A 21,553-nucleotide genomic window follows, 5' to 3' on the forward strand; every position below is an offset into this window, starting at 1 on the left:
TCTACAGCTGGGGAATGATAAAGGCATTCCAAGTAGCAGCAAAGTTCAAGCAAAGGCATTACCACGGGACTCTGCCTTACTGTCTTCATTAGAGTGTAAGCACCTTGAAGACAGGGGCTCCCATGACAATGTCCTCCCCAGGGCTGACGTTATGATGCTTGATGGCTCAGATCAACAGCCACACTGAAGGGCAAAACAGAAACCAGTAGGAAACCCTGCACATTAGCCTTGAATAGGTTGAATATTGTGTTGGCCAAAATGTTTGTTTGGGATTTTCAGTAACATTGTACAGAAAACCGCAAACAAACTTTTTAGCCAACCCAGTATTTCCAACCATTCAGGGAGCTCTATTGGTTTTAACCCAGCTCCTTCCTGTGATTCCCAACCATAGGATTAGGTGTGAGAACTGGAGAACTTTGCTATTTTCCTCATTAATGAGTTTCCAACTATGTTTCCAAATGTTTCCAACTAAGATGATTTCCAAAAAAATAAATAAACCTTAATCAGAGCTACTTGATTTTCATATGAGGCTCGTGTTTATTCAAAAGGAAAATAAAGTTTAGTTTAAAACTGAGTCAGGCTAACTTTTTTCTGGGCATGCCTACCATGCTTTAACTCCCTATGGACAGTGTTGAATTTCCTAACACTGTAAGTATTTGATCAGTTAAAATAGATCCTTAAATATACTAAAGAAAGAGATCTTATATGTGCAAAACAAGGTAGAGCAAATGATCACATGTAGCATTTTATTCATCTTCATCAGAATGACAAGGCCACTTTTAGCTGCCAGAGTGCAAATTATTTAAGTAAATGTGTGCCTGTATTCTGTATGCTTAACCTTCTCAAATATTCATCTCTCAGATATGGAAGTGAAGCAAATCAACAAGCGTGCCTCTGGCCAGGCTTTTGAGCTGATCTTAAAACCACCATCTCCCATCTCAGAAGCTCCACGAACTTTAGCTTCTCCCAAGAAGAAAGACCTGTCCCTGGAGGAGATCCAGAAAAAACTGGAGGCTGCAGAGGAAAGAAGAAAGGTAACTTTTCCATAGGTTTTTTGTTTGTTTTTTAAATTATGAAAGTATAATAACACATTTATAGGAGACTTGGGAAATAGAGGGCTTCCCTGGTGGCTTAGGCAGTTAAGAATCTGCCTGCAATGCAGGAGACCCAGGTTCAATCCCTGGGTCAAGAAGATCCCCTGGAGAAGGGCATGGTTGCCCCACTCCAGTATTCTTGCCTGGGAAGTCTCATGGACAGAAGAGCCTGGAGGTTTATAGGCTGCTGGATCACAAAGTATTGGACATGACTGAGTGGACTAACACTTATTTAACACTGGAAAATACAGAACAAAGTTGCATATAGTTCTGCTATCTATTACAGTTACTTTTTAAGTGGATAAATTAAGATTTTAGTTGGAGCTTCAATATCCATAGGTTTTTAAATTCTGCTCTCCCTTCTTAACCTTCTCTCTCTGCTGCTCTTTCCCTTCCCTGCCCCCTCGTCTTACACACACACACACACACACACACTTCTAGCAGAAGTTCCAAAAGACAGTGATGCCTGAACCTGCAGCATTCCAACACATGTAGGTCTTCTAGACATAGATCCAGACTGCTGCTGCTGCTACTGCTAAGTCACTTCAATCGTGTCCAACTCTGTGTGACCCCATAGATGGCAGCCCACCAGGCTCCCCCATCCCTGGGATTCTCCAGACAAGAACACTGGAGTGGGTTGCCACTAGTTCAAGTAAAATCTGCTGCTTTGAGGGTAGTTAAAAGCAAAGGTCTCAGACACTGAATTTCAATGCTTTAGTGCCCTTTCCCTATCTTGGGTCCCTTTTGATAAAAGTCTCCCTGCCTTAGCCTATCCTCACTGTCAGGAAAGCACAGCCTTAGATAAGGCGCCTCCAGGGGTTGCATGGGGCGAGGGGCCAAAGTGTTGAGTCCTCCTTTTCAGAGTCTGCGTCATGGATGGTTTTCCTCAGAACCAAAAAGCACCAGATAACCCCGCTGAGATGTTTCCTGCCCAGAAATGCTGTTCACCCCCAGGGCTTGCCCCTGTCCCCTAGGCTTCAGTCCCTGTCCTTAAAGTTGGTTAATCCAAGATCAGTATGCTCTCTGGAATCTATGAGTATCTTCCTGTACTCATATCTAAGCCTTGATGGCATTTTTTCTCTTTTTTCCATTGGTGTTTATTTGTATCCAAGAGCTTTATCTTACAGAACTAAATCTTTAATTTTCCACAATCGGCTGAATTTAAAAAAAAAAAGCCAAGGGTATTAAAAATGGAAGACATTCAGAAACCCCAAGGACTACGTACATAGAGACAGAAATTATGCTTGAATATGGGTGTACCAGTTTTGTGATTATGGAAGTCCATCCCATCAAGATGCTCTTGATTAATTCAAATGAAATTACTATGTTGTACTTTTCACTGACTTTATCATGGGACATTTTTAGAACCATGTCACTAAGAATATGCTGCATGCATGCTCTTAGGATGTGACTGGGAATGGCATTTATAATAATTTTAAATTTCATTTAGATGCTTGTAAAAAGTCAGCCAATAAATTAAACACTTCTGTGTTGTATACCTACAAAGAAAATGAAGATAGCGCTTTTCCTAAAAATTCTCTAACAGGGAATGCAGAGCAAACCCAAATGTGTGTGTGTGTTTGTGTGCTTATATATACCTACATATTCACACAATCACACAAATACACACACTTACCTGTGCGTGTGTGCTAAGTCGCTCAGTTGTATCTGACCCTTTGAGACTCTATGGACTGTAGCCCTCCAGGCTCTTCTGTCCATGGAGTTCTCCAGTCAGGAGTACTGGGGTGGGTTGCCATATATCATCAAATAACAACAGTTAAAGATTGTAAATCCTAGATTAAATTTTCTGAACCCAAAACTACTTTTTGTCTTAACCTTTATAGTTGGAAAGTCTTCCTATATTGTGTCAATCCTGATCACAATTTCAGTTTTTACTCATGAAGTTCTCTTAACATCCAATGAGTATTTCTTTAGATATCATTTATCGTATTTGGCCAATTGCTGTTGTTATACAGTTGGATTTCAAAAGGAGGAAACTAAGTGACTAACCCAAAATATATATACAGGAAGTTGTTTTAGAAAAATTTATGACATTTTGCTGTCATTTATAACTTTGTTCTCATAGCAAACCTGTATTAATGTAACTACAGTCCTTCAAGTCTGTCTCTACCAGATATTAATGACTAACTACAGTAGTAGAGAACATGTCACAGTCAAGGTAATTTAAAGCTCTCCAAAGCATTGGCATCTTATAGGTAACAGGTATAGTTATAGGACATAGGTTGAAATATAGGGATGCTATGACTTGATTAGAATTCAGAGTCACTCACTGAGCTGAAATTGAAAATTAGAGATGAAAATTCAACATCATGGTTTAAGGTGTTGCTGGCATACTTAATTAGAAGGAAAATATTAAAAGAAAAAGAACACAGAGATGACCAAAATTAACTGGATATTCTCATAAAGTTCCCTGAGTTAACTAATTACTGATTATGGTAAAATTCATGTACCCTGATGACAATAAATTATCAACACTTTTACATTTAAACAATTGAATTGAACTAGAAATTGGCTGAGTGACTAAAAGACATCTACAAATGTAATCTTTCAACATTGTGACACCCAGGAAAAATGTTCTTTGGAGCCCTTTAAAAATCAGCATTCCGTCACATTTCTGCTCTTATTAAAATTTGCAAGGCAAAAAAAATTATATAGATTACATCCTGGTAGTGGAAATTAGAAGAAAATGTAACTAATTAACAGGAAGTGCCAACTTAAGAAATCATTAAGTGATTTTTCTTTTCTATTGGGTTGTGCTGACTTAATTAGCACTCATTTGAAGAACTTCTAATTCTCTTCAAAGACCCTTTAGCAAGTGCATATATCTCGGTAACTGAGGGCAAACATATAACCGAAACACCAACTCAAAGCAGAAGGGAGTATGGGACTAAAGACCAGCTTGATCCAGAAAATCGGTATTTCTTTTTACATTTTTCTTTTCTTTCTGCAACTAATTGGCTTCAATATCAAGGAATTTTTGTTTTAGTCCGTCCCAAATTATTTTTCTCACAGATCAGCAACTCCAGCAGAGAGCTTCTCTTTCCTAATAGTTCTAACAAAAGTTATAGAACTGAGTCTCAGTGACTGTCCTGGGTCACATGGCCAACCCAATAAGATGGTACTAAGTAAAGGAGGGGGCTTCCCTGGTAGCTCAGCTGGTAAAGAATCTGCCTGCAATGCAGGAGAGCTGGGTTAGATCCCTGGGTTGGGAAGATTCCCTTGAGAAGGGAATGGCTACCCACTCCAGTATTCTGGCCTGGAGAATCCCCATGAACAGAGGAGCCTGGTGGGCTACACTCCATGGGGTCGCCAAGAGTCAGACTAAGCACAGCACAGCTTTCAAGTATAGTAGACTCTTCATGTGGTCCACTGGAGAAGGGAATGGCAGGCCACTTCAGTATTCTTGCCTTGAGAACCCCATGAACAGTAGGAAAAGGCAAAATGATAGGATACCAAAAGAGGAACTCCCCAGGTCATTAGGTACCCAATATGCTACTGGAGATCAGTGGAGAAATAACTCCAGAAAGAGTGAAGGGATGGAGCCAAGCAAAAACAATACCCAGTTGTGGATGTGACTGGTGACAGAAGCAAGATCCGATGCTGTAAAGAGCAATATTGCATAGGAACCTGGAATGTCAGGTCCATGAATCAAGGCAAATTGGAAGTGGTCAAACAAGAGATGGCAAGGGTGAACGTCGACATTCTAGGAATCAGCGAACTAAAATGGACTGGAATGAGTGAATATAACTCAGATGACCATTACATCTACTACTGCGGGCAGGAATCCCTCGGAAGAAATGGAGTAGCCATCGTGGTCAACAAAAAGAGTCTGAAATGCAGTACTTGGATGCAATCTCAAAAATGACAGAATGATTTCGGTTCCTCTCCAAGGCAAACCATTCAATATCACAGTTATCCAAGTCTATGCCCCAACCAGTAACGCTGAAGAAACTGAAGTTGAACGGTATTATGAAGACCTACAAGATCTTTTAGAACTAACACCCAAAAAAGATGTCTTTTTCATTATAGGGGACTGGAATGCAAAAGTAGGAAGTCAAGAAACACCTGGAGTAACAGGCAAATTTGGAATGAAGCAGGGCAAAGACTAATAGAGTTTTGCCAAGAAAATGCACTGGTCATAGCAAACACCCTCCTCCAACAACACAAGAGAACACTCTACACATGGACATCACCAGATGGTCAACACTGAAATCAGATTGATTATATTCTTTGCAGCCAAAGATGGAGACGCTCTATACAGTCAACAGAAACAAGACCAGGAGCTGACTATGGCTCAGATCATGAACTCCTTATTGCCAAATTCAGACTTAAATTGAAGAAAGTAGGGAAAACCACTGACCATTCAGGTATGATCTAAATCAAATCCCTTATGATTATAGAGTGGAAGTGAGAAATAGATTTAAGGGACTAGATCTGATAGATAGAGTGCCTGATGAACTACGGAATGAGGTTCGTGACATTGTACAGGAGTCAGGGATCAACACCATCCCCATGGAAAAGAAATGCAAAAAAGCAAAATGGCTGTCTGGGGAGGCCTTACAAATAGCTGTGAAAAGAAGAGAGGTGAAAAGCAAAGGAGAAAAGGAAAGATATAAGCATCTGAATGCAGAGTTCCAAAGAATAGCAAGAAGAGATAAGAAAGCCTTCCTCAGAAATCAATGCAAAGAAGTAGGGGAAAACAACAGAATGGGAAAGACTAGAGATCTCTTCAAGAAAATTAGAGATACCAAGGGAACATTTCATGCAAAGGTGGGCTCGATAAAGGACAGAAATGGTCTGGACCTAACAGAAGCGGAAGATATTAAGAAGAGGTGGTAAGAATACACGGAAGAACTGTACAAAAGAGATCTTCACAACCTAGATAATGATGATGATGTGATCACTAATCTAGAGCCAGACATCCTGGAATGTGAAGTCAAGTGGGCCTTAGAAAGCATCACTATGAACAAAGCTAGTGGAGGTGATGGAATTCCAGTTGAGCTGTTTCAAATCCTAAAAGATGATGCTGTGAAAGTGCTGCACTCAATATGCCAGCAAGTTTAGAAAATTCAGCAGTGGCCACAGGACTGGAAAAGGTCCGTTTTCATTCCAATTCCAAAGAAAGGCAATGCCAAAGAATGTTCAAACTACCGCACAATTGCACTCATCTCACATGCTAGTAAAGTAATGCTAAAAATTTTCCAAGCCAGGCTTCAGCAATACATGAACCGTGAACTCCCTGATGTTCAAGCTGGTTTCAGAAAAGGCAGAGGAACCAGAGATCAAATTGGCAACATCCGCTGGATCATGGAAAAAGCAAGAGAGTTCCAGAAAAACACCTATTTCTGCTTTATTGACTATGCCAAAGCCTTTGACTGTGTGGATCACAATAAACTGTGGAAAATTCTGAAAGAGATGGGCATACCAGACCACCTAACCTGCCTCTTGAGAAATCTCTATGCAAGTCAGGAAGCAACAGTTAGAACTGGACATGGAACAACAGATTGGTTCCAAATAGGAAAAGGAGTACATCAAGGCTGTATATTGTCACCCTGCTTATTTAACTTCTATGCAGAGTACATCATGAGAAACGCTGGGCTGGAAGAAGCACAAGCTGGAATTAAGATTGCCGGGAGAAATATCAATAACCTCATATATGCAGATGACACCACCCTTAGGGCAGAAAGTGAAGAGGAACTAAAAAGCCTCTTGATGAAAGTGAAAGAGGAGAGTGAAAAAGTTGGCTTAAAGCTCAACATTCAGAAAACGAAGATCATGGCATCCAGTCCCATCACTTCATGGGAAATAGATGGGGAAACAGCAGAAACAGTGTCAGACTTATTTTGGGGGGCTTCAAAATCACTGCAGATGGTGACTGCAGCCATGAAATTAAAAGACGCTTACTCCTTGGAAGAAAAGTTATGACCAACCTAGATAGTATATTCAAAAGCAGAGACAGTACTTTGCCAACTAAGGTCCATCTAGTGAAGGCTATGGTTTTTCCTGTGGTCATATATGGATGTGAGATTTGGACTGTGAAGAAGGCTGAGCACCGAAGAATTGATGCGTTTGAACTATGGTGTTGGAGAAGACTCTTGAGGGTTCCTTGGACTGCAAGGAGATCCAACCAGTCCATTCTGAAGGAGATCAGCCCTGGGATTTCTTTGGAAGGAATGATGCTAAAGCTGAAACTCCAGTACTTTGGCCACCTTGTGCGAAGAGTTGACTCATTGGAAAAGACTCCAATACTGGGAGAGATTGGGGGCAGGAGGAGAAGGGGACGACCCAGGATGAGATGGCTGGATGGCATCACAGACTCGATGGACGTGAGTCTGAGTGAACTCCGGGAGATGGTGATGGACAGGGAGGCCTGGCGTGCTGCGATTCATGGGGTCACAAAGAGTCAGACACGACTGAGCGACTGAACTGAACTGAAGTAAAGGAGGACAGAGGGAAATGATCGTTCTGTGGTGAAAAGTGCTCTTCATATGATGTGGTCAGAAAAGGCCTCTTGAATGTAAGAACATTTGAAAGGAAGCATGAAGGGAGTGAGGGAGAACATTTGAAAAAAGGCAGGAAGGTAAGGAGTAAGCCACATGACTCTTCTCTGGGGCAGAATTTCACGTAAAGAGAATAGTAAGTGCAAAGGTCCTGAGGTAGCAATCTGCCAGGACTGTTCTGGAAATAACACAGAGGACAGAATGGCAGAGCAGAAGGAGCAGGGGGAGATGGTAGGAATTGAGGTCAGAAGGCAGCATTTTTGAAGACTGACTTCAAATGAAAAAGGAGGTCATTAGAAAGATAAAAACCAGTTCATTCCTTGTGAATCACAGCATTTTTACAGAGAAATGCCTACTTTAAAAACCTGAGTGACTAGGAAAATGCTTTTAGATAAATAGAGAAGACATGAAAGCATTCTCGATGTGAAAAAGGGCTCCCAGAGGTGAGATTGCAGGAAGTCTGTTTTCAGGGCCATGGGTAGACCTAGCAGTTTGAGCTAGTGGACTTGGGTAAGGAGTTGGAGAGCAGAGAGGTGAGATTGTGGAGGGCCTTGAATGCCAAGTTAGGTGCTCAAACTCCACTTTATCTGAGAAATGAGGAGTCACTGACAGCTTTCAAAAGTACACAGATGTCCAACCTAGCTAGTGACCAGCAACATTTGTTTCACCCTAGTTCATTTCCTTTCCTACAAGCTAAAAGTTTGTAAAGATTCTGCCCGCCGAACAGGACATTTAAATAGGTATTAAACAATTCCTTTTGTCATGGTTATGATCAAAGCAATCTATCAGTTCAGTTCGGTCACTCGGTCATGTCTGACTCTTTGCGACCCCATGAACTGCAGCACGCCAGGCTTCCCTGTCTATCATCAGTTCCCAGAGCTTGCTCAAACTCATGTCCATTGAGGCGGTGATGACATCCAACCATCTCATTCTCTTTTGTCCCCTTCTCCTCCTGCCTTCAATCTATAACTACCAATTAATACTACTGAATATCATAAAATAAGCATTAACTCACTACACTGACATAATTCTACCTCGAAGTAAATATAGACACAAAGGTGAAATATGATTTTTGATATGGCCTTTAAAACAAAAAGGCTATGAGACCTCTCCCCCTCCATTGGGCTTCCTTGGTGGGTCTCCTGCACTGCAGGCAGATTCTTTACTGTCTGAGCCACCAAGGTCCCCTACCCACTCCAATAATCTTGCCTGGAGAATCCCATGGACAAAGGACCCTGGCAAGTTATAGTCCATGGGATCACAAAGAGTTGGACACGACTGACCTATTAACATTGGTACTCATTGCTACTCCCCCTCCATTGGTACTCTTGAAAGATTTGCTCCTGGCACCTAAGTCAAGGGATCACATCTGGGAAGCAATGACCTAGGCTGTGCTGCTGGAGACTGCTGGATTTAGAGCTGGAGGGCTGCCTCTGGGGCATCTCCCTGTGGGCTCAAATTCACTTTGTGTTCAATGCTTTGGCGGTTTCCCCAGCTCCTCACTCTGTCTGTTGATATGGCAGCACTGCCCATCTGGTCACTACATTAAACGCTCCTCCCATCAGGTCCCTCTGAACCAGAATTAATGCTCCACTGGTGATCTGATAGAAGATCATTATAAAAGAAAGAAGTCCTTTTCCTGATTTTTTCTTCCTTCTTTGATTATCTCTGAGAATCAGTATTCATCCCCATCAAACCACATTACCTCATGAAGTCAACATAAAGCTCATTATTTGAAGTTAAATATTCCATCCAGCAGCTTACCCACATGGATGAAATGATATGAACACTTCAGTCATCTCTCCATCCATCCATTTATTTATTTACACAGCAAACATTTATTTAGTGAGAGGCAACAGAGCTAAGTCAACCCTATGTCCCAGTTGGCCCAGGACAACTCCAGCTTATTCCTGCTGTGTAGATATCAGTATTGTCTCAGTTGATTATCAGGATCTCAGATTAGACAGTAAATTATATGATTATTGTAAGCCAAGCATAGTGTTTAAGAATATCTTTTAAAACATCATGGTTAAGAACACATGGTTAAGAGAATGCCTTTGATCAAAGCCTGGTTTCACCACCTAATGGTTGTGTGACCTTGGGCAAGTCACTAATCTCTGCTTTATTTTGTCCATCTGTAAAATGAGACTAACAATAGGACCTACCTCCTGGAGTTACTGTGTGATTTAGAAGAGTTACTCCACATAAAGGCATATCACAAGCACTGTGAAAGTGTGAGCTACTTTCATGTAAAAACATATCTCATTCCCAGCCTCACAAAGATGACAATCTAGTAAACTCATGATTTTATAAATTTTCTCATTAACATGGATATTGAAATGTTACATACATTTCGTGACTATTTTTAAACATTATAAAATACCAGTTATCAAACTATAAGAACAGTTTGATAGGTAACATATATAAATAGTTCAGCCTAACTAAAAGTAGCTTGAAAAAGATGGATATTATGAAAAAATGATGGAAATTTAAGGAATTGGATGGCATTGATAAATCCCATGACAACATAGATTAATTTACAAAGAATGCTAGTCAACCACTCCAGTAAACTATAACTGGCACACTGACCCTATCGGCACTATCAACTCCAAACTCACTGAACCTCTGAAAGAAAGTCGTGTTGCTTATTCTTAATAATATGGCCTCAAAGTGGTCATTTGTCACCAAATCTTGCCTCTTCTGTCTGTGGGTATCTCATACTGCAGACAGCAATTCAAGTTGAAGTCAGAAAAAGAGGGGTGCTTTGAATAACAATGGATTGTGACTCACAATGGATTGTGAGTCAGAGTGTTAGCTTATTCACAATTCAACGTTCAGGAAGCATTCTGCTCCTTAGAGAACATAACACGTGCCCTACAGACTCTTCATGCATATTATCCCCTCCATGTAGAGTGCCCCCCTCCCCACCTTCTGCAATTCTTTTCCTGGGAGTTAACCACAGTGAGTGCATTATAGAGTCTGGCAAAGGGCTCATTCTAAAGGTCTTTGGATTTTAATCATTTTAAATTTTGTCATAAACATCTGATTCTTCTATGCAAATTGAATAGTAAACCCTCTTGTTTTACATAATTATATTCAATCATCATATTTAACGGGGCTTTATCTGTGACTTTAGCTGGGTTATTACTGTTTTTTCATTGTTAATAGGAAAGCAAATAATTAGATACACATCCTCTAACCTACTACCACAAAAGCACTTAAGAATTAGGAGATCTAATATCTGATAAATGGTTCTAGAAGGCAAGGAATAGTAATATAGCCAAATGATGCAAGGGGACAGGAACATAACAAGTTAGAAATATGTTTACTTCAGAGCATGTAGAGAGACACTAGCACTCTCTAAACTATAGTCTTAAATCTCCTCTGTGTACACAAAGTAAAATGAGTTTTATTACACCACTTAACTCAAATTTATCTTCCATTTCATTTATATAGTAATTAAATGCTTATACTCAGTAATATAAGAAATGGTAATGAACCTCTTTGCAAAAATTATATAGTTAAAGTGTTCCTAAATGCACAATAACTCTGCTCACTATCTCATTATTTTTCCCTTCACATACCTCTCTTGTAATTATTCCAGTGGTACCGAGTTCAGTGTGAGGAAGTTTATGCCTTGAATAGGCCGTTCATCATTAACGAGCCTCCACTATTACAATAGCAATATGGAGACCATCCGTCCCTTTATCTCCCAGAACATCATGCTGGATGTCTTAGTTCTATAAATACTTTGCCTTGACATTTGCATTATACCAGCTGATCATTATCATGCCCTCATTTTCTACTTCCAAATTTTTGTGACCTTCAACATTAGGTACGTGCTATTCAGAAATGTTTCTCCAGGGTCAGATCTTTTTCCCTCAAGCAATTTATTTTTAACAACTTTCAACAAATCGCGCTTCTCCAGCTTCCCCATCAGGCAATCAAGATTCCTTTCTGCCAATGTGCTCAAGTGAGAAATAAGACAAGAATACCCACTCAACCAGGGCTTCCCAGGGGCACCAGTGGTAAAGAGCCCACCTGCCAATGCAAGAGACATGAGACGTGGGTTCAGCCGCTGGGTTGGGAAGATGGGTTGCCATTCCTCATGGAGGAGGGAATGGCAACCCATTCCAGTATTCTTGCCTAGTGAATTCCCATGGACAGAGGAGTCTGGTAGGCTCTAGTCCACAGGGTTGCAAAGAGTCGGACATGACTGAAGCAACTGAGCACGCACACACACACACAAACTCAACTGTGTAGCAAAATCTTCACTTCTACTGAAATTAAGGAAAGTGCTTCCACTTTTGGGTACTTGATCCTCACACTCATTCATGTCATGTTTTAGGGCAGTTCTCTGAACCAAATGCTTATTTGCTCCTTGATAGAAATATTAGAATCAAAACTAGCAAGGCTGTGACTGAGAGATTAAGCTATATTCATGAGAGAAGCAATTTATCCCCAGCAGTAAAGTTAGAGAAGTTATTCCGAATGCCAGACTTTGTAAGGAAGAATTATGACTTTCTGCAGCAATGCAGTTCCAGAAATCTTAGAAACTGAGCTTGAGGCCCTCAGGTCTGTTAGCTCCATGAAAGAATTTAAGAGTTGAGTGTTTATGAGGAAGAATCAAAATGGGGAGGAAGACATTTGCTCAGTGAGGAATTCTCTCCATAATTATCTCATCCTATATTTGAAACATATATAATTAAGAGGTCCTACGAACACCTCAGTGGAGGCAATGATGGCTATAACAAGAGAGCGGGCCTGAAGGGCCGCCTGGCCCAGCTTGGCAGGCCTACTTCATTTAGCAGCGGCCTCACATGAGAACGCTCTATTCTACCTTCTGCTTCTGTTTCACCCCATTAATTGAACTGGAGAAATGCACTTGACACCTAGGCTGGGTAATCTCATTTAGCCCCAAGACTGCAAAAGTACTAATGCTGTTAATTGAGGCATTTCAAACTAAGCCAAATGCCACACTCCGCTCAGGGCACTAAGCCTCCCTCCATTACTGTTCATGGGCCCCGTGGGAAAGTGTGTTCACACAGACCAAATGTGTCCCATTCCGGCAACCGAGTTGAAATGGAATGTGTTGCTCTATTACCCTTTTAATGCCAAAGCCTTCTCTTCTCCATCCTATTCCCCTGCTGTCTCCCGGCTGCTTTCTACTCTTTCATAAAAGAAAATTAAAACTGCAATTGTAAACCTCAACCTACAATGCAATTTCACTAAGTTCCAAATTTTAAGCATCTGAAATTTGAAAATGATGCAATTCCCTCTTGAAAACTATTAAAACCAGAAATTACACAATTGCCTCTTGATAACTGTCTGTGGTAACTCTCTCCATGAGAAATGGATGCAAAAAGTCCAGGTAGATCCTCTCTGGGCAGCGCTGGAAGCTCTGATCTACGGGAGGAGGTGGAGGGGAAAGGGACTTACTAACTCACTGAGCAGAAGGTTCACGTATCTACTGCCTTCAGCAGCCTTGGCTGATGGACTTTGTTGTCAGAGGAATACAATCTAAAAGCACTGCTGTAGTGGATTTTGAAGAGTTAAGCTTTGTTTTGCTTTATTTTGATTGATTGGGTTTTCTTTGATTTCCTGAAGCTGCCACATGGTTTTCTGCCCAATACAAGAGAAATGTAAGACCCTAAACGAAGGCAATGGCACCCCACTCCAGTACTCTTGCCTGGAAAATCCCATGGACGGAGGAGCCTGGTAGGCTGCCATCTATGGGATCGCACAGTCGGACACGACTGAAGCGACTTAGCAGCAAACTTGTCTCTCATTCTCAGATACATTGCATCCTAGTTTTGTGATAAGACAGACTACAAGGTTTTCTGGACTGGAGGTTATATAGATTGAATGAACGTTCTGAAATGAAAAATCCAAGTCATTTCCTCTTACTTTTTTCTGGTGCTTCCTTAACTGTGACAGTTCCTATCAACACAGCCCCATTCAGTGCACTGCAGACAAGGAGTTGGGGAAGGGCTGACTGGCACCAGGAGGACACCTGACTCCACTAACTGGTGATAACTAAAGGAATTTGGACAAATATCCTGAACATGTGAGATAACCAAGATTCTACATTTGAGTTTAGTTGTAGCAGGAAGTTCAGTTGCCATCAGCTCCAGTTACAAGTGTGTTTTGAGTTTTACTTTCAATAATAATGGCTGCCATTTGCTCAGCACTCACTTACTCAATATGAGACACTGTGCTGAATACTTTGCAAACATTATTTCATTTGATGCTGGCAAAGAGTCCTATGAAATAGGTACTATCTTTACCAATATGCAAAAAAAATATAATAAATGATATAAAATAAAATAATACAATAAAACAATATAAAATATAATAAAATAATAATCCCATGAAGACTTTTCTCAGAGAGAAACTTGAAACACACACGTTTAGCCAGTTTCCCTTGCCCTGTGTCAATTCTGTAATCCTGGTAGCAAGACATAAGCAAAAGCAATGCAGGATGTTTTACCAGTAGTCCCACCTAGAGTCAGGAGGATGAATAAACTAGAAAATATTTTTTGTTTCTTCCAGAAGAGTTCCATTAGATCTTGAATTTCTATTAATATTTTTATCATTTTTCATATTAGATTTTTACAAGCTGTAACAAAGCAAGAATGAAATTGGGTCTGCTGAAGATGTCAGTGAAACTACTATGGGGTTAAAACAAAAAGTGCGCCTAGTCCCCAAAACTGTCTGTTTAATGTCCAGTGAGTCACTAGACATACTCCTGGTAAATGTCAAAATAAACACATCCGCAAAGACTCTTAAGGTTATATGATTTTACTATTCCTGTAGAATTTCATCTGAAGAGAATTTTCTTCCCCTCTCAGACTTCATATCTTTAATACATCAAGAGCTTACCAGTAAGGTCCCACAACCACTCCCATCAACTGAAATGTCTATTAATGTTTTTAATGGTAATCAATATTTAGCCCATGGAATATTTTTTAATCTACTGTTGTTTAGATATTCACATTTACAATTATTCCTATGAAAGTTCACTTCAGAGGATCAATTGATCCCAAGGAATAATCCCAGAATGATGGATGTGTAATAATTTAGGCTTAAACCTGAATAGTTCAGTCTTGGGTAAGGCTTCTCTTAGCTGCTTGATTGTGGAGGAAAAGATGAATGTGGAAAGATGTTAAGGTATCCAGGCGCAGGACTGAAACACAGGCCTGACACCAAAGCCCATGCCAGTGTGTTTTTCAGAAAGTAGTCTGAACTGCCTGCATTACAATCACAGGGGATGCTTATCAAAAATACAGATTCCTGGGTCTCACCAAGGAACCGTAGAGTTAGAATCTCGAGGTGGATACTAGGCCTCTGCGTATTTACCAAGCACCCCTGTGATTCTTAACATACAGAACCATTCAGCTTCTTGATGCTGCAGGAGAATTACAGTGCACAGAATGTGGGGGCTGTGCGGGAAGGGGGTACACAGGGCTCTGATGATTCTTCTGTAATCCCTGAGCAATCTCAGGGTTTCAAAGATGACCCACGTGGCTTTGGCATGTTCAAGACGGGTCCATAAAAGGACTTTCTGTTGTCTGTGGCCACATGGCCATGAAGTTTGCAGTATTCACCAGTCTCCAAAGACAGTTTGGTGCAAGGGAAGAGAGGGTAGAGGCAGGCATGGAATAAAACAAGAAAGTGAATTTGACAATTTTACCAGGGAAAGTTGAAAGATCAGCAGGGCGGAGCGTACAGCTGATCAAAACAATGAGGCAGGGAAAAGACGGGAACTTGCCCCAGTCCTCAGCTAGTTTCCACAGGCTTCCATGGATGTTGTCATCCACTGATTGATTACAGCATTCCCTGTTGCATAAACGCTTAGCAGCAACTCATTAAAACAAGAACAAGAACTCTTCCAGCAGGGTTAAATGCTTCTTTAAAAGTCTGTCCAAAAGACTCACAGCTGAAAATTCAGCTCACCACTATTCCCAACTCACTGATTCTATAGAAAACTCAAAGTTGTGAAGATGAGAAGGGAATTGACAATGATGCTCAAGGCTAGAAGCACTATTCATTTGAAAATAATGCTCTTTTGAATCAGTGGACCGTTGTTCAGCCAGGTTTGTGTCTGGGTGATTCTGAGATGGCTGTGTCTCTCTTCCCCAGTCTCAGGAGGCTCAGGTGCTGAAACAGCTGGCGGAGAAGCGGGAACACGAGCGAGAGGTCCTCCAGAAGGCTCTGGAGGAGAACAACAACTTCAGCAAGATGGCAGAGGAGAAGCTGATCCTGAAGATGGAACAAATCAAGGAAAACCGTGAAGCGAATCTAGCTGCTATTATTGAACGTCTGCAGGAAAAGGTAATCGTAACAGAGAACCGAGCAGGTGCACATTCATTTGCAACACACAGCGAGTGAATTCTCAAATACCCGGCCTCGGAGACTTAAACTCTGCTGCAGATGCGGAAGCACCTAACCCCATGGGCAGTGCCTGTCGCTCTGCAAGGTGATTGAGGCATATAAGTGTGACTTACAACCGGAATTCTCTCAGGGTTTCCAGTACTGAATAGACTAAGGGAGGCTGGTTCCTGCTTTTCAAATGTATGTGAGGCTTCAGTACAAATCTTAGAAGCTCACCTACTGGAAAAATATTAAATTGGAAATGTTAACTATTTTATATAAGCAATAATACATATCAATAATATAATGAACATTTTTAAAATAATATTATTATAAAACAATAATATAAAATAATATATTTAATATTCAGTCTAATGTTTAATTAATATATAATATTAAATATGTAACTCATTGTTGAAATATATTTGGACATGTTTCCATAGGTTTGGAAAAATATATTTGTCAAAAGAGGACAGAATATTTATGAACAGTGGAAAGCCCTTGTAAGAAAATCTACATGGAAAACTGGGCTTTCCTTGTGGCTCAGTTGGTAAAGAATCTGCTTGCAATGTGGAGACCTGGGTTCAATCCCTGGGTTGGGAAGAGCCCCTGGAGAAGGGAAAGGCTACCCACTCCAGTATTCTGGCCTTGAGAATTCCGTGAAATGTATAGTCCATGGGGTCGCAAAGAGTCAGACACGACTGAGCAACTTTAAAAAAAAAAAAAAAAAAACATGGAAAACTAGTAGAGGAAGTTCATTACCTCCAGATCTGGCACCCTGGTATTTTTTTTTCTCATCAATCTGAATATACGATGGCCATTTCCATCAATCAGGATGAGCAGTACTGGAGATCCTCTGGAAATTGTTCTCTCAGAATTATGATATCTTTTATTCAGGATAATTGTGAATCAACCTTCATCTCTCATCCTAGGCACTTTTAAAATAAAGGCCTAGGCCTTTAAAATATAGGCCTTTAAAATAAAATGGCATTGCTAGGAATGGGGCATGCTGATCTTATCCAGGATTGGCAATTAGACCTCTAATCTCAAGTGCAAGATTGATATCACTCCTCGGCAATCCAGGAGCATTACTGTTTTTTTTAAATTACACGCACTCGAACACAGAGCACATCCTTCTTGATTTCAATTGTAAAAGAGGTCATAAAATTTGCATATTTAACTAGTATTTCCAGGAGTGTTGGTTTTTAATGGGCAATTTATTTTTCTCTGCATATTTATCTGCACCCACCCACCCCCTTCCACCAGCTCCTTTTTCTGTCTTACCACTCTCATCCAAAATCAGGCTCCTCCATACAGACAAACATACATTCATATGTATATGCCTGAATACATACAGTTTGTCCCATAAATATTCGGCCCATGGAATTCTTAATATTCTTCACATCAAGCTACAGAATCTCCATGGGTGGGACTCAGGCAACCATATTTTTTTTAACTTTCCAGATGATTCCAGTACGCAGCCAGGTCTGAGAACTAGTGGTTTGTAGTCTGTTCTGATATAAATCTCAGCTGGCAGCATTCTATCTTGTGCTGAATTATGCAGCTCACATCATATGTAAGACCACATTTTCCCTTATTCCACAGCTAGTGACACTTTTCAAATCTAACAGAACCTCTGACCAGTGACAGCCAAGATCTGTTATCTTTTCAGTAAAGTGGAGATACTCCTTAGAGAATACCAACTTTCCTTCCATTTGATGTATTTTAAATACACTGGTTTTTGTTTGCATATGGTATATGTGTTTGTATATACTAAAACTACTTTCTTTTTTCCTAAAATAAGAAAAAGTAAATTTTTTATTATGGCCAATTATCTAGCCTTTTGTCTGAATGAAATTACTACAGTGAAGTAAGAACTTTAAAAAAAAAAGGAGTCAATAATAATACTGAAATTGTATGAAACTGCCGCTATAACATAAGCTCTTCTGGAATCTCCCACATCAAAAGATGATCATTACTGAAATGGTACTTCTTAGTAAGTCGTCATGAGGTGACCACACTAAGTACCTTTTATACATTTTAATTGCTCACCGTTTTGACAGTCTTCCCTGGCCCTACCAATTAGCCAAGAGATGTGATAAAATTCCACATGAGGTTTTGCAACAATCTGCCTACCACCCACCACTCCTGTATTCTTGCTTGGAGAATCCCAGGGGCAGAGGAGCCTAGTGGGCTGCTGTCTATGGGGTCGCACAGAGTCGGACACCACTGAAGCGAATTAACAGCAGCAGCCTACCACCCAGCCCTCAGCCCCCCTCCTCCTTAGTGAAGTGAACTGAGTATTTGAACAGAGCCTGTCCCTCAATGGTGGCTACAATGGTGTCCTCCGTGTCATTCACTCATGAATTCCCACAAACCTCTCGGAGTCCCAGCCATATTAGCTCAAAGCCTTTATGCTCATGTTAGTTGCTCAGTTGTGCCCAACTCTTTGCAAATCCATGGACTGTAGCCCGCCAGGCTCCTCTGTCCATGGAATTTTCCAGGCAAGAATACTGGAGTGGGTTTCCATTTCCTTCTCCAGGTGATCTTCCTGAGCCAGGGACCCAACTCATGTCTCTTGCATCTCCTGCATTGGCAGGAGGATTCTTTACCGCTAGGGAAGCCCCTCAAAGCCTTTAGCTGAAAGCCTAAACCAAAAGCAATTCCAGTTGCACTTTGGAACCTCCTGACGAGCTCTTTTAAATGAGAGCTTCTAATGTAACCATCTAGGGCAGAACCCAGAGATCAGCATTATTTTCAAAGCTTACCAGGAGACACTGGTCGGACATGAGCAACTCAATGGACATGAGCAAACTCCGGGAGATAGTGAAAGACATGTCTGCAAAGAATCTGACATGACTTGGCATCTGAACAAGAAACAACAACAAAGTAGACACTTGTATTGGCCAGAATTAAGAAACTCTGAGTTAAAGGCTTCTTAAATGTTTTATTTTGTTGTCATAAGTTATCTTGAAATCTTTTCATCTTTGTTCCATGAAAGTGTTCTTTCTTCCTCCAAAGAATAATGTTACACTCTTTTTTATATATATTACTATTTGCTTATTGAATAAATGAGCAACTATAAAAATATAAAAGCACCAACATGTAAGTAATATGTAGGGAAATATTGTGTCTATATGCTTCACCACTGAACACACAGCACCTAGAATGTTGCTTGACACAGAGGAAGAACTCCACAAATATTTTTGAATACATACATACATACACATCAATGCATACATACATAATTTAGCTCATGGTCCTTCTTCTCTCTCTGTTCTTTTCCAAGGATTCCTCCTGCCTTCCACAATTTCTACTATCTCCTGTATGAGAACTTACCCTCATGATTATTAATCATTAGCTTAAGAATTATTGATGATAATAAATGTAATTGTAATGATGCTACATTTACCAAATACATATTATGACACATATTAGCTTCATGCTCAGTACAGTTTTGAATGTTACTCTCTCTCTAAAATTTCCATTTCTCTTTCCTTAGCACTACATCTTAACACTCCCACTTATACAGAAAAGACTTAAGTGACAAGGGTGTGAACAAAAAGATACCTGTGCCACAAAGACCTACAGTAGGCTGATATGTTTCTGTCACTCAAATTGATATAAACAGTCATGCCCAGGACACAATAATGTAACCTGGGGATTATGACAAACACTGAGGTGATATTGAAAATGTTCTTATTCTTTGAATTTCTATTTCTAAAAAAGAGGGGGAGGGGGAACACCATGCAGAAAGGATAAGAGACTCTTTCTCCCTCACCCAGCACTTCTTTCTTCCCCTCGTGCACTAGACTATATCCCTCAGAAAGCTCACCATTTCACACATTAGGCACCATGAGCAGTAGCAGCTTTGTTATCAAACCCAACCAGGAACTGGAGTGAATAGTTATTCACAAAAAATCAGTTAAGGCAGATCGAATCATTTTAACAATACATATATTCATTAAGACTTCCCCAGTGGCTCAGAGGTAAAGAATCTGCCTGCAATGCAGGAGATGTGGGTTCAATCCATGGGTCTGGAAGATCCCCTGGAAAGGAAATAGCAACCCACTCCAGTATTCTTGCCTGGGAAATCCCATGGACAGAGAAGCCTGGCAGGCTACAGTCCATGAGGTTGCAAAAGAGTCGGACATGACTCAGCAACTAAAACAACACAACATAGATGATAGCTAGATTTAGGAGACAGGATAAGGCTCATGGCGGGAATGGGGACTACTAACCAGCCTAACAGGCTATTCATTTAAGAGGATTTCTACTGAACCTTGTTGAATTCTTCTCTTAATCCAATTTGTAAAACATCTTCATGGTTTCAAAATTTTACTGTCATTCACTAGCCAGTGCCAAGACCTCCCAGCCTGAAACTTTGTAACAAATACTGAAGGAGTTTTAGGTGTTTAGGAGTGAAAGAAAAGAAAAAAAAGAAAACAGACTTCCTTGACAACTACTATACCTTATTCAACCACAAAGTATAGAAATGAGACACTGTTTCAATGTAATTGATACTTTTACCTCTAACAATGGATGAAAGGTCAAGTGAAAGTATTATAGTTACTATTTTAGTGATAATGGTGTTACTAATATGACTTAATTTAAAAAGATAAAAAGTTTTTTAAGAGAGTAAGATTCTGTGATTCTTTATCTCAGAGATAATTTTGATAACATATAACTGTTTAGGTAGAGATTTCAACCATTATCAATTTCCATTTATTGTAACCTTTCATCCTTCTCATCTGATATTTGGGTTTTGGGGGCATTTTTTGTCATTCTGACTCATGAGTGACATCTGTGTAACTATTTCCTACAGAATATGTCTGATAAATGAATCATAAAAGGAAAAAGAGGATTAAAACTAACTGTCATTGATTTCTCATTGTAAGCCAGGTATTTGGCACATACTATGGAATTTAATTCCAGAAGGAAATACATCCCCATTTCACATCTAAAGAGCTCAGTGGGTAGAGAAATCAAGCCATTTGGTAAAGATCACAAAGCTAAGGACATCAGAGTCTGAACAAGTCTCTCTGACTCCGAACGTTTATGCTAAGTTAAAACTGTAACTTGTGCCAACTCCGCACAGTAAGCAGACTGGATTGAATTTGGCAATAAGGAGTTCATGATCTGAGCCACAGTCAGCTCCTGGTCTTGTTTTTGCTGACAGTATAGAGTTTCTCCTTCTTTGGCTACAAAAAATATAATCAATCTGATTTCAGTATTGTACATCTGGTGATGTTCACGTGTAGAGTTATCTCTTGTGCTGTTGGAAGAGGGTGTTTGCTATAACCAGTGCATTCTCTTGGCAAAACTCTGTTGGCCTTTGCCCTATTTCATTTTGTACTCCAAAACCAAACTTGCCTGTTACTCCAGGTATCTCTTGACTTCCTACTTTTGCATTCCAGTCGCCTTGGGGATGTTAGTTCTAGAAGGTCTTGTAGACAATTACAAGACAAATGTTGTCTTGTAGACAACATTTTGCTGATTGAAAAAACAGACTATGCTGAAAATGACAGGCCCACTCCATATCTCCGTTTGATTCTCCCACATTTT

General features: G+C 40.3%; 1 protein-coding gene across 1 annotated transcript in view; it reads left to right on the forward strand.

The window, feature by feature from the left end:
* Positions 1–21,553, forward strand: part of STMN2 (stathmin 2) — a 59,323-nt gene that overhangs the window by 33,590 nt on the left and 4,180 nt on the right. Inside the window, exons 3-4 of the mRNA XM_069601063.1 lie at positions 862–1,034; positions 15,758–15,949. Coding sequence (XP_069457164.1) covers positions 862–1,034; positions 15,758–15,949 — 365 coding nt within the window. The remainder of the gene's footprint in view (positions 1–861; positions 1,035–15,757; positions 15,950–21,553) is intronic.

Source organism: Ovis canadensis, chromosome 9, assembly GCF_042477335.2.
Source record: "Ovis canadensis isolate MfBH-ARS-UI-01 breed Bighorn chromosome 9, ARS-UI_OviCan_v2, whole genome shotgun sequence".
NCBI lineage: Eukaryota > Metazoa > Chordata > Mammalia > Artiodactyla > Bovidae > Ovis > Ovis canadensis.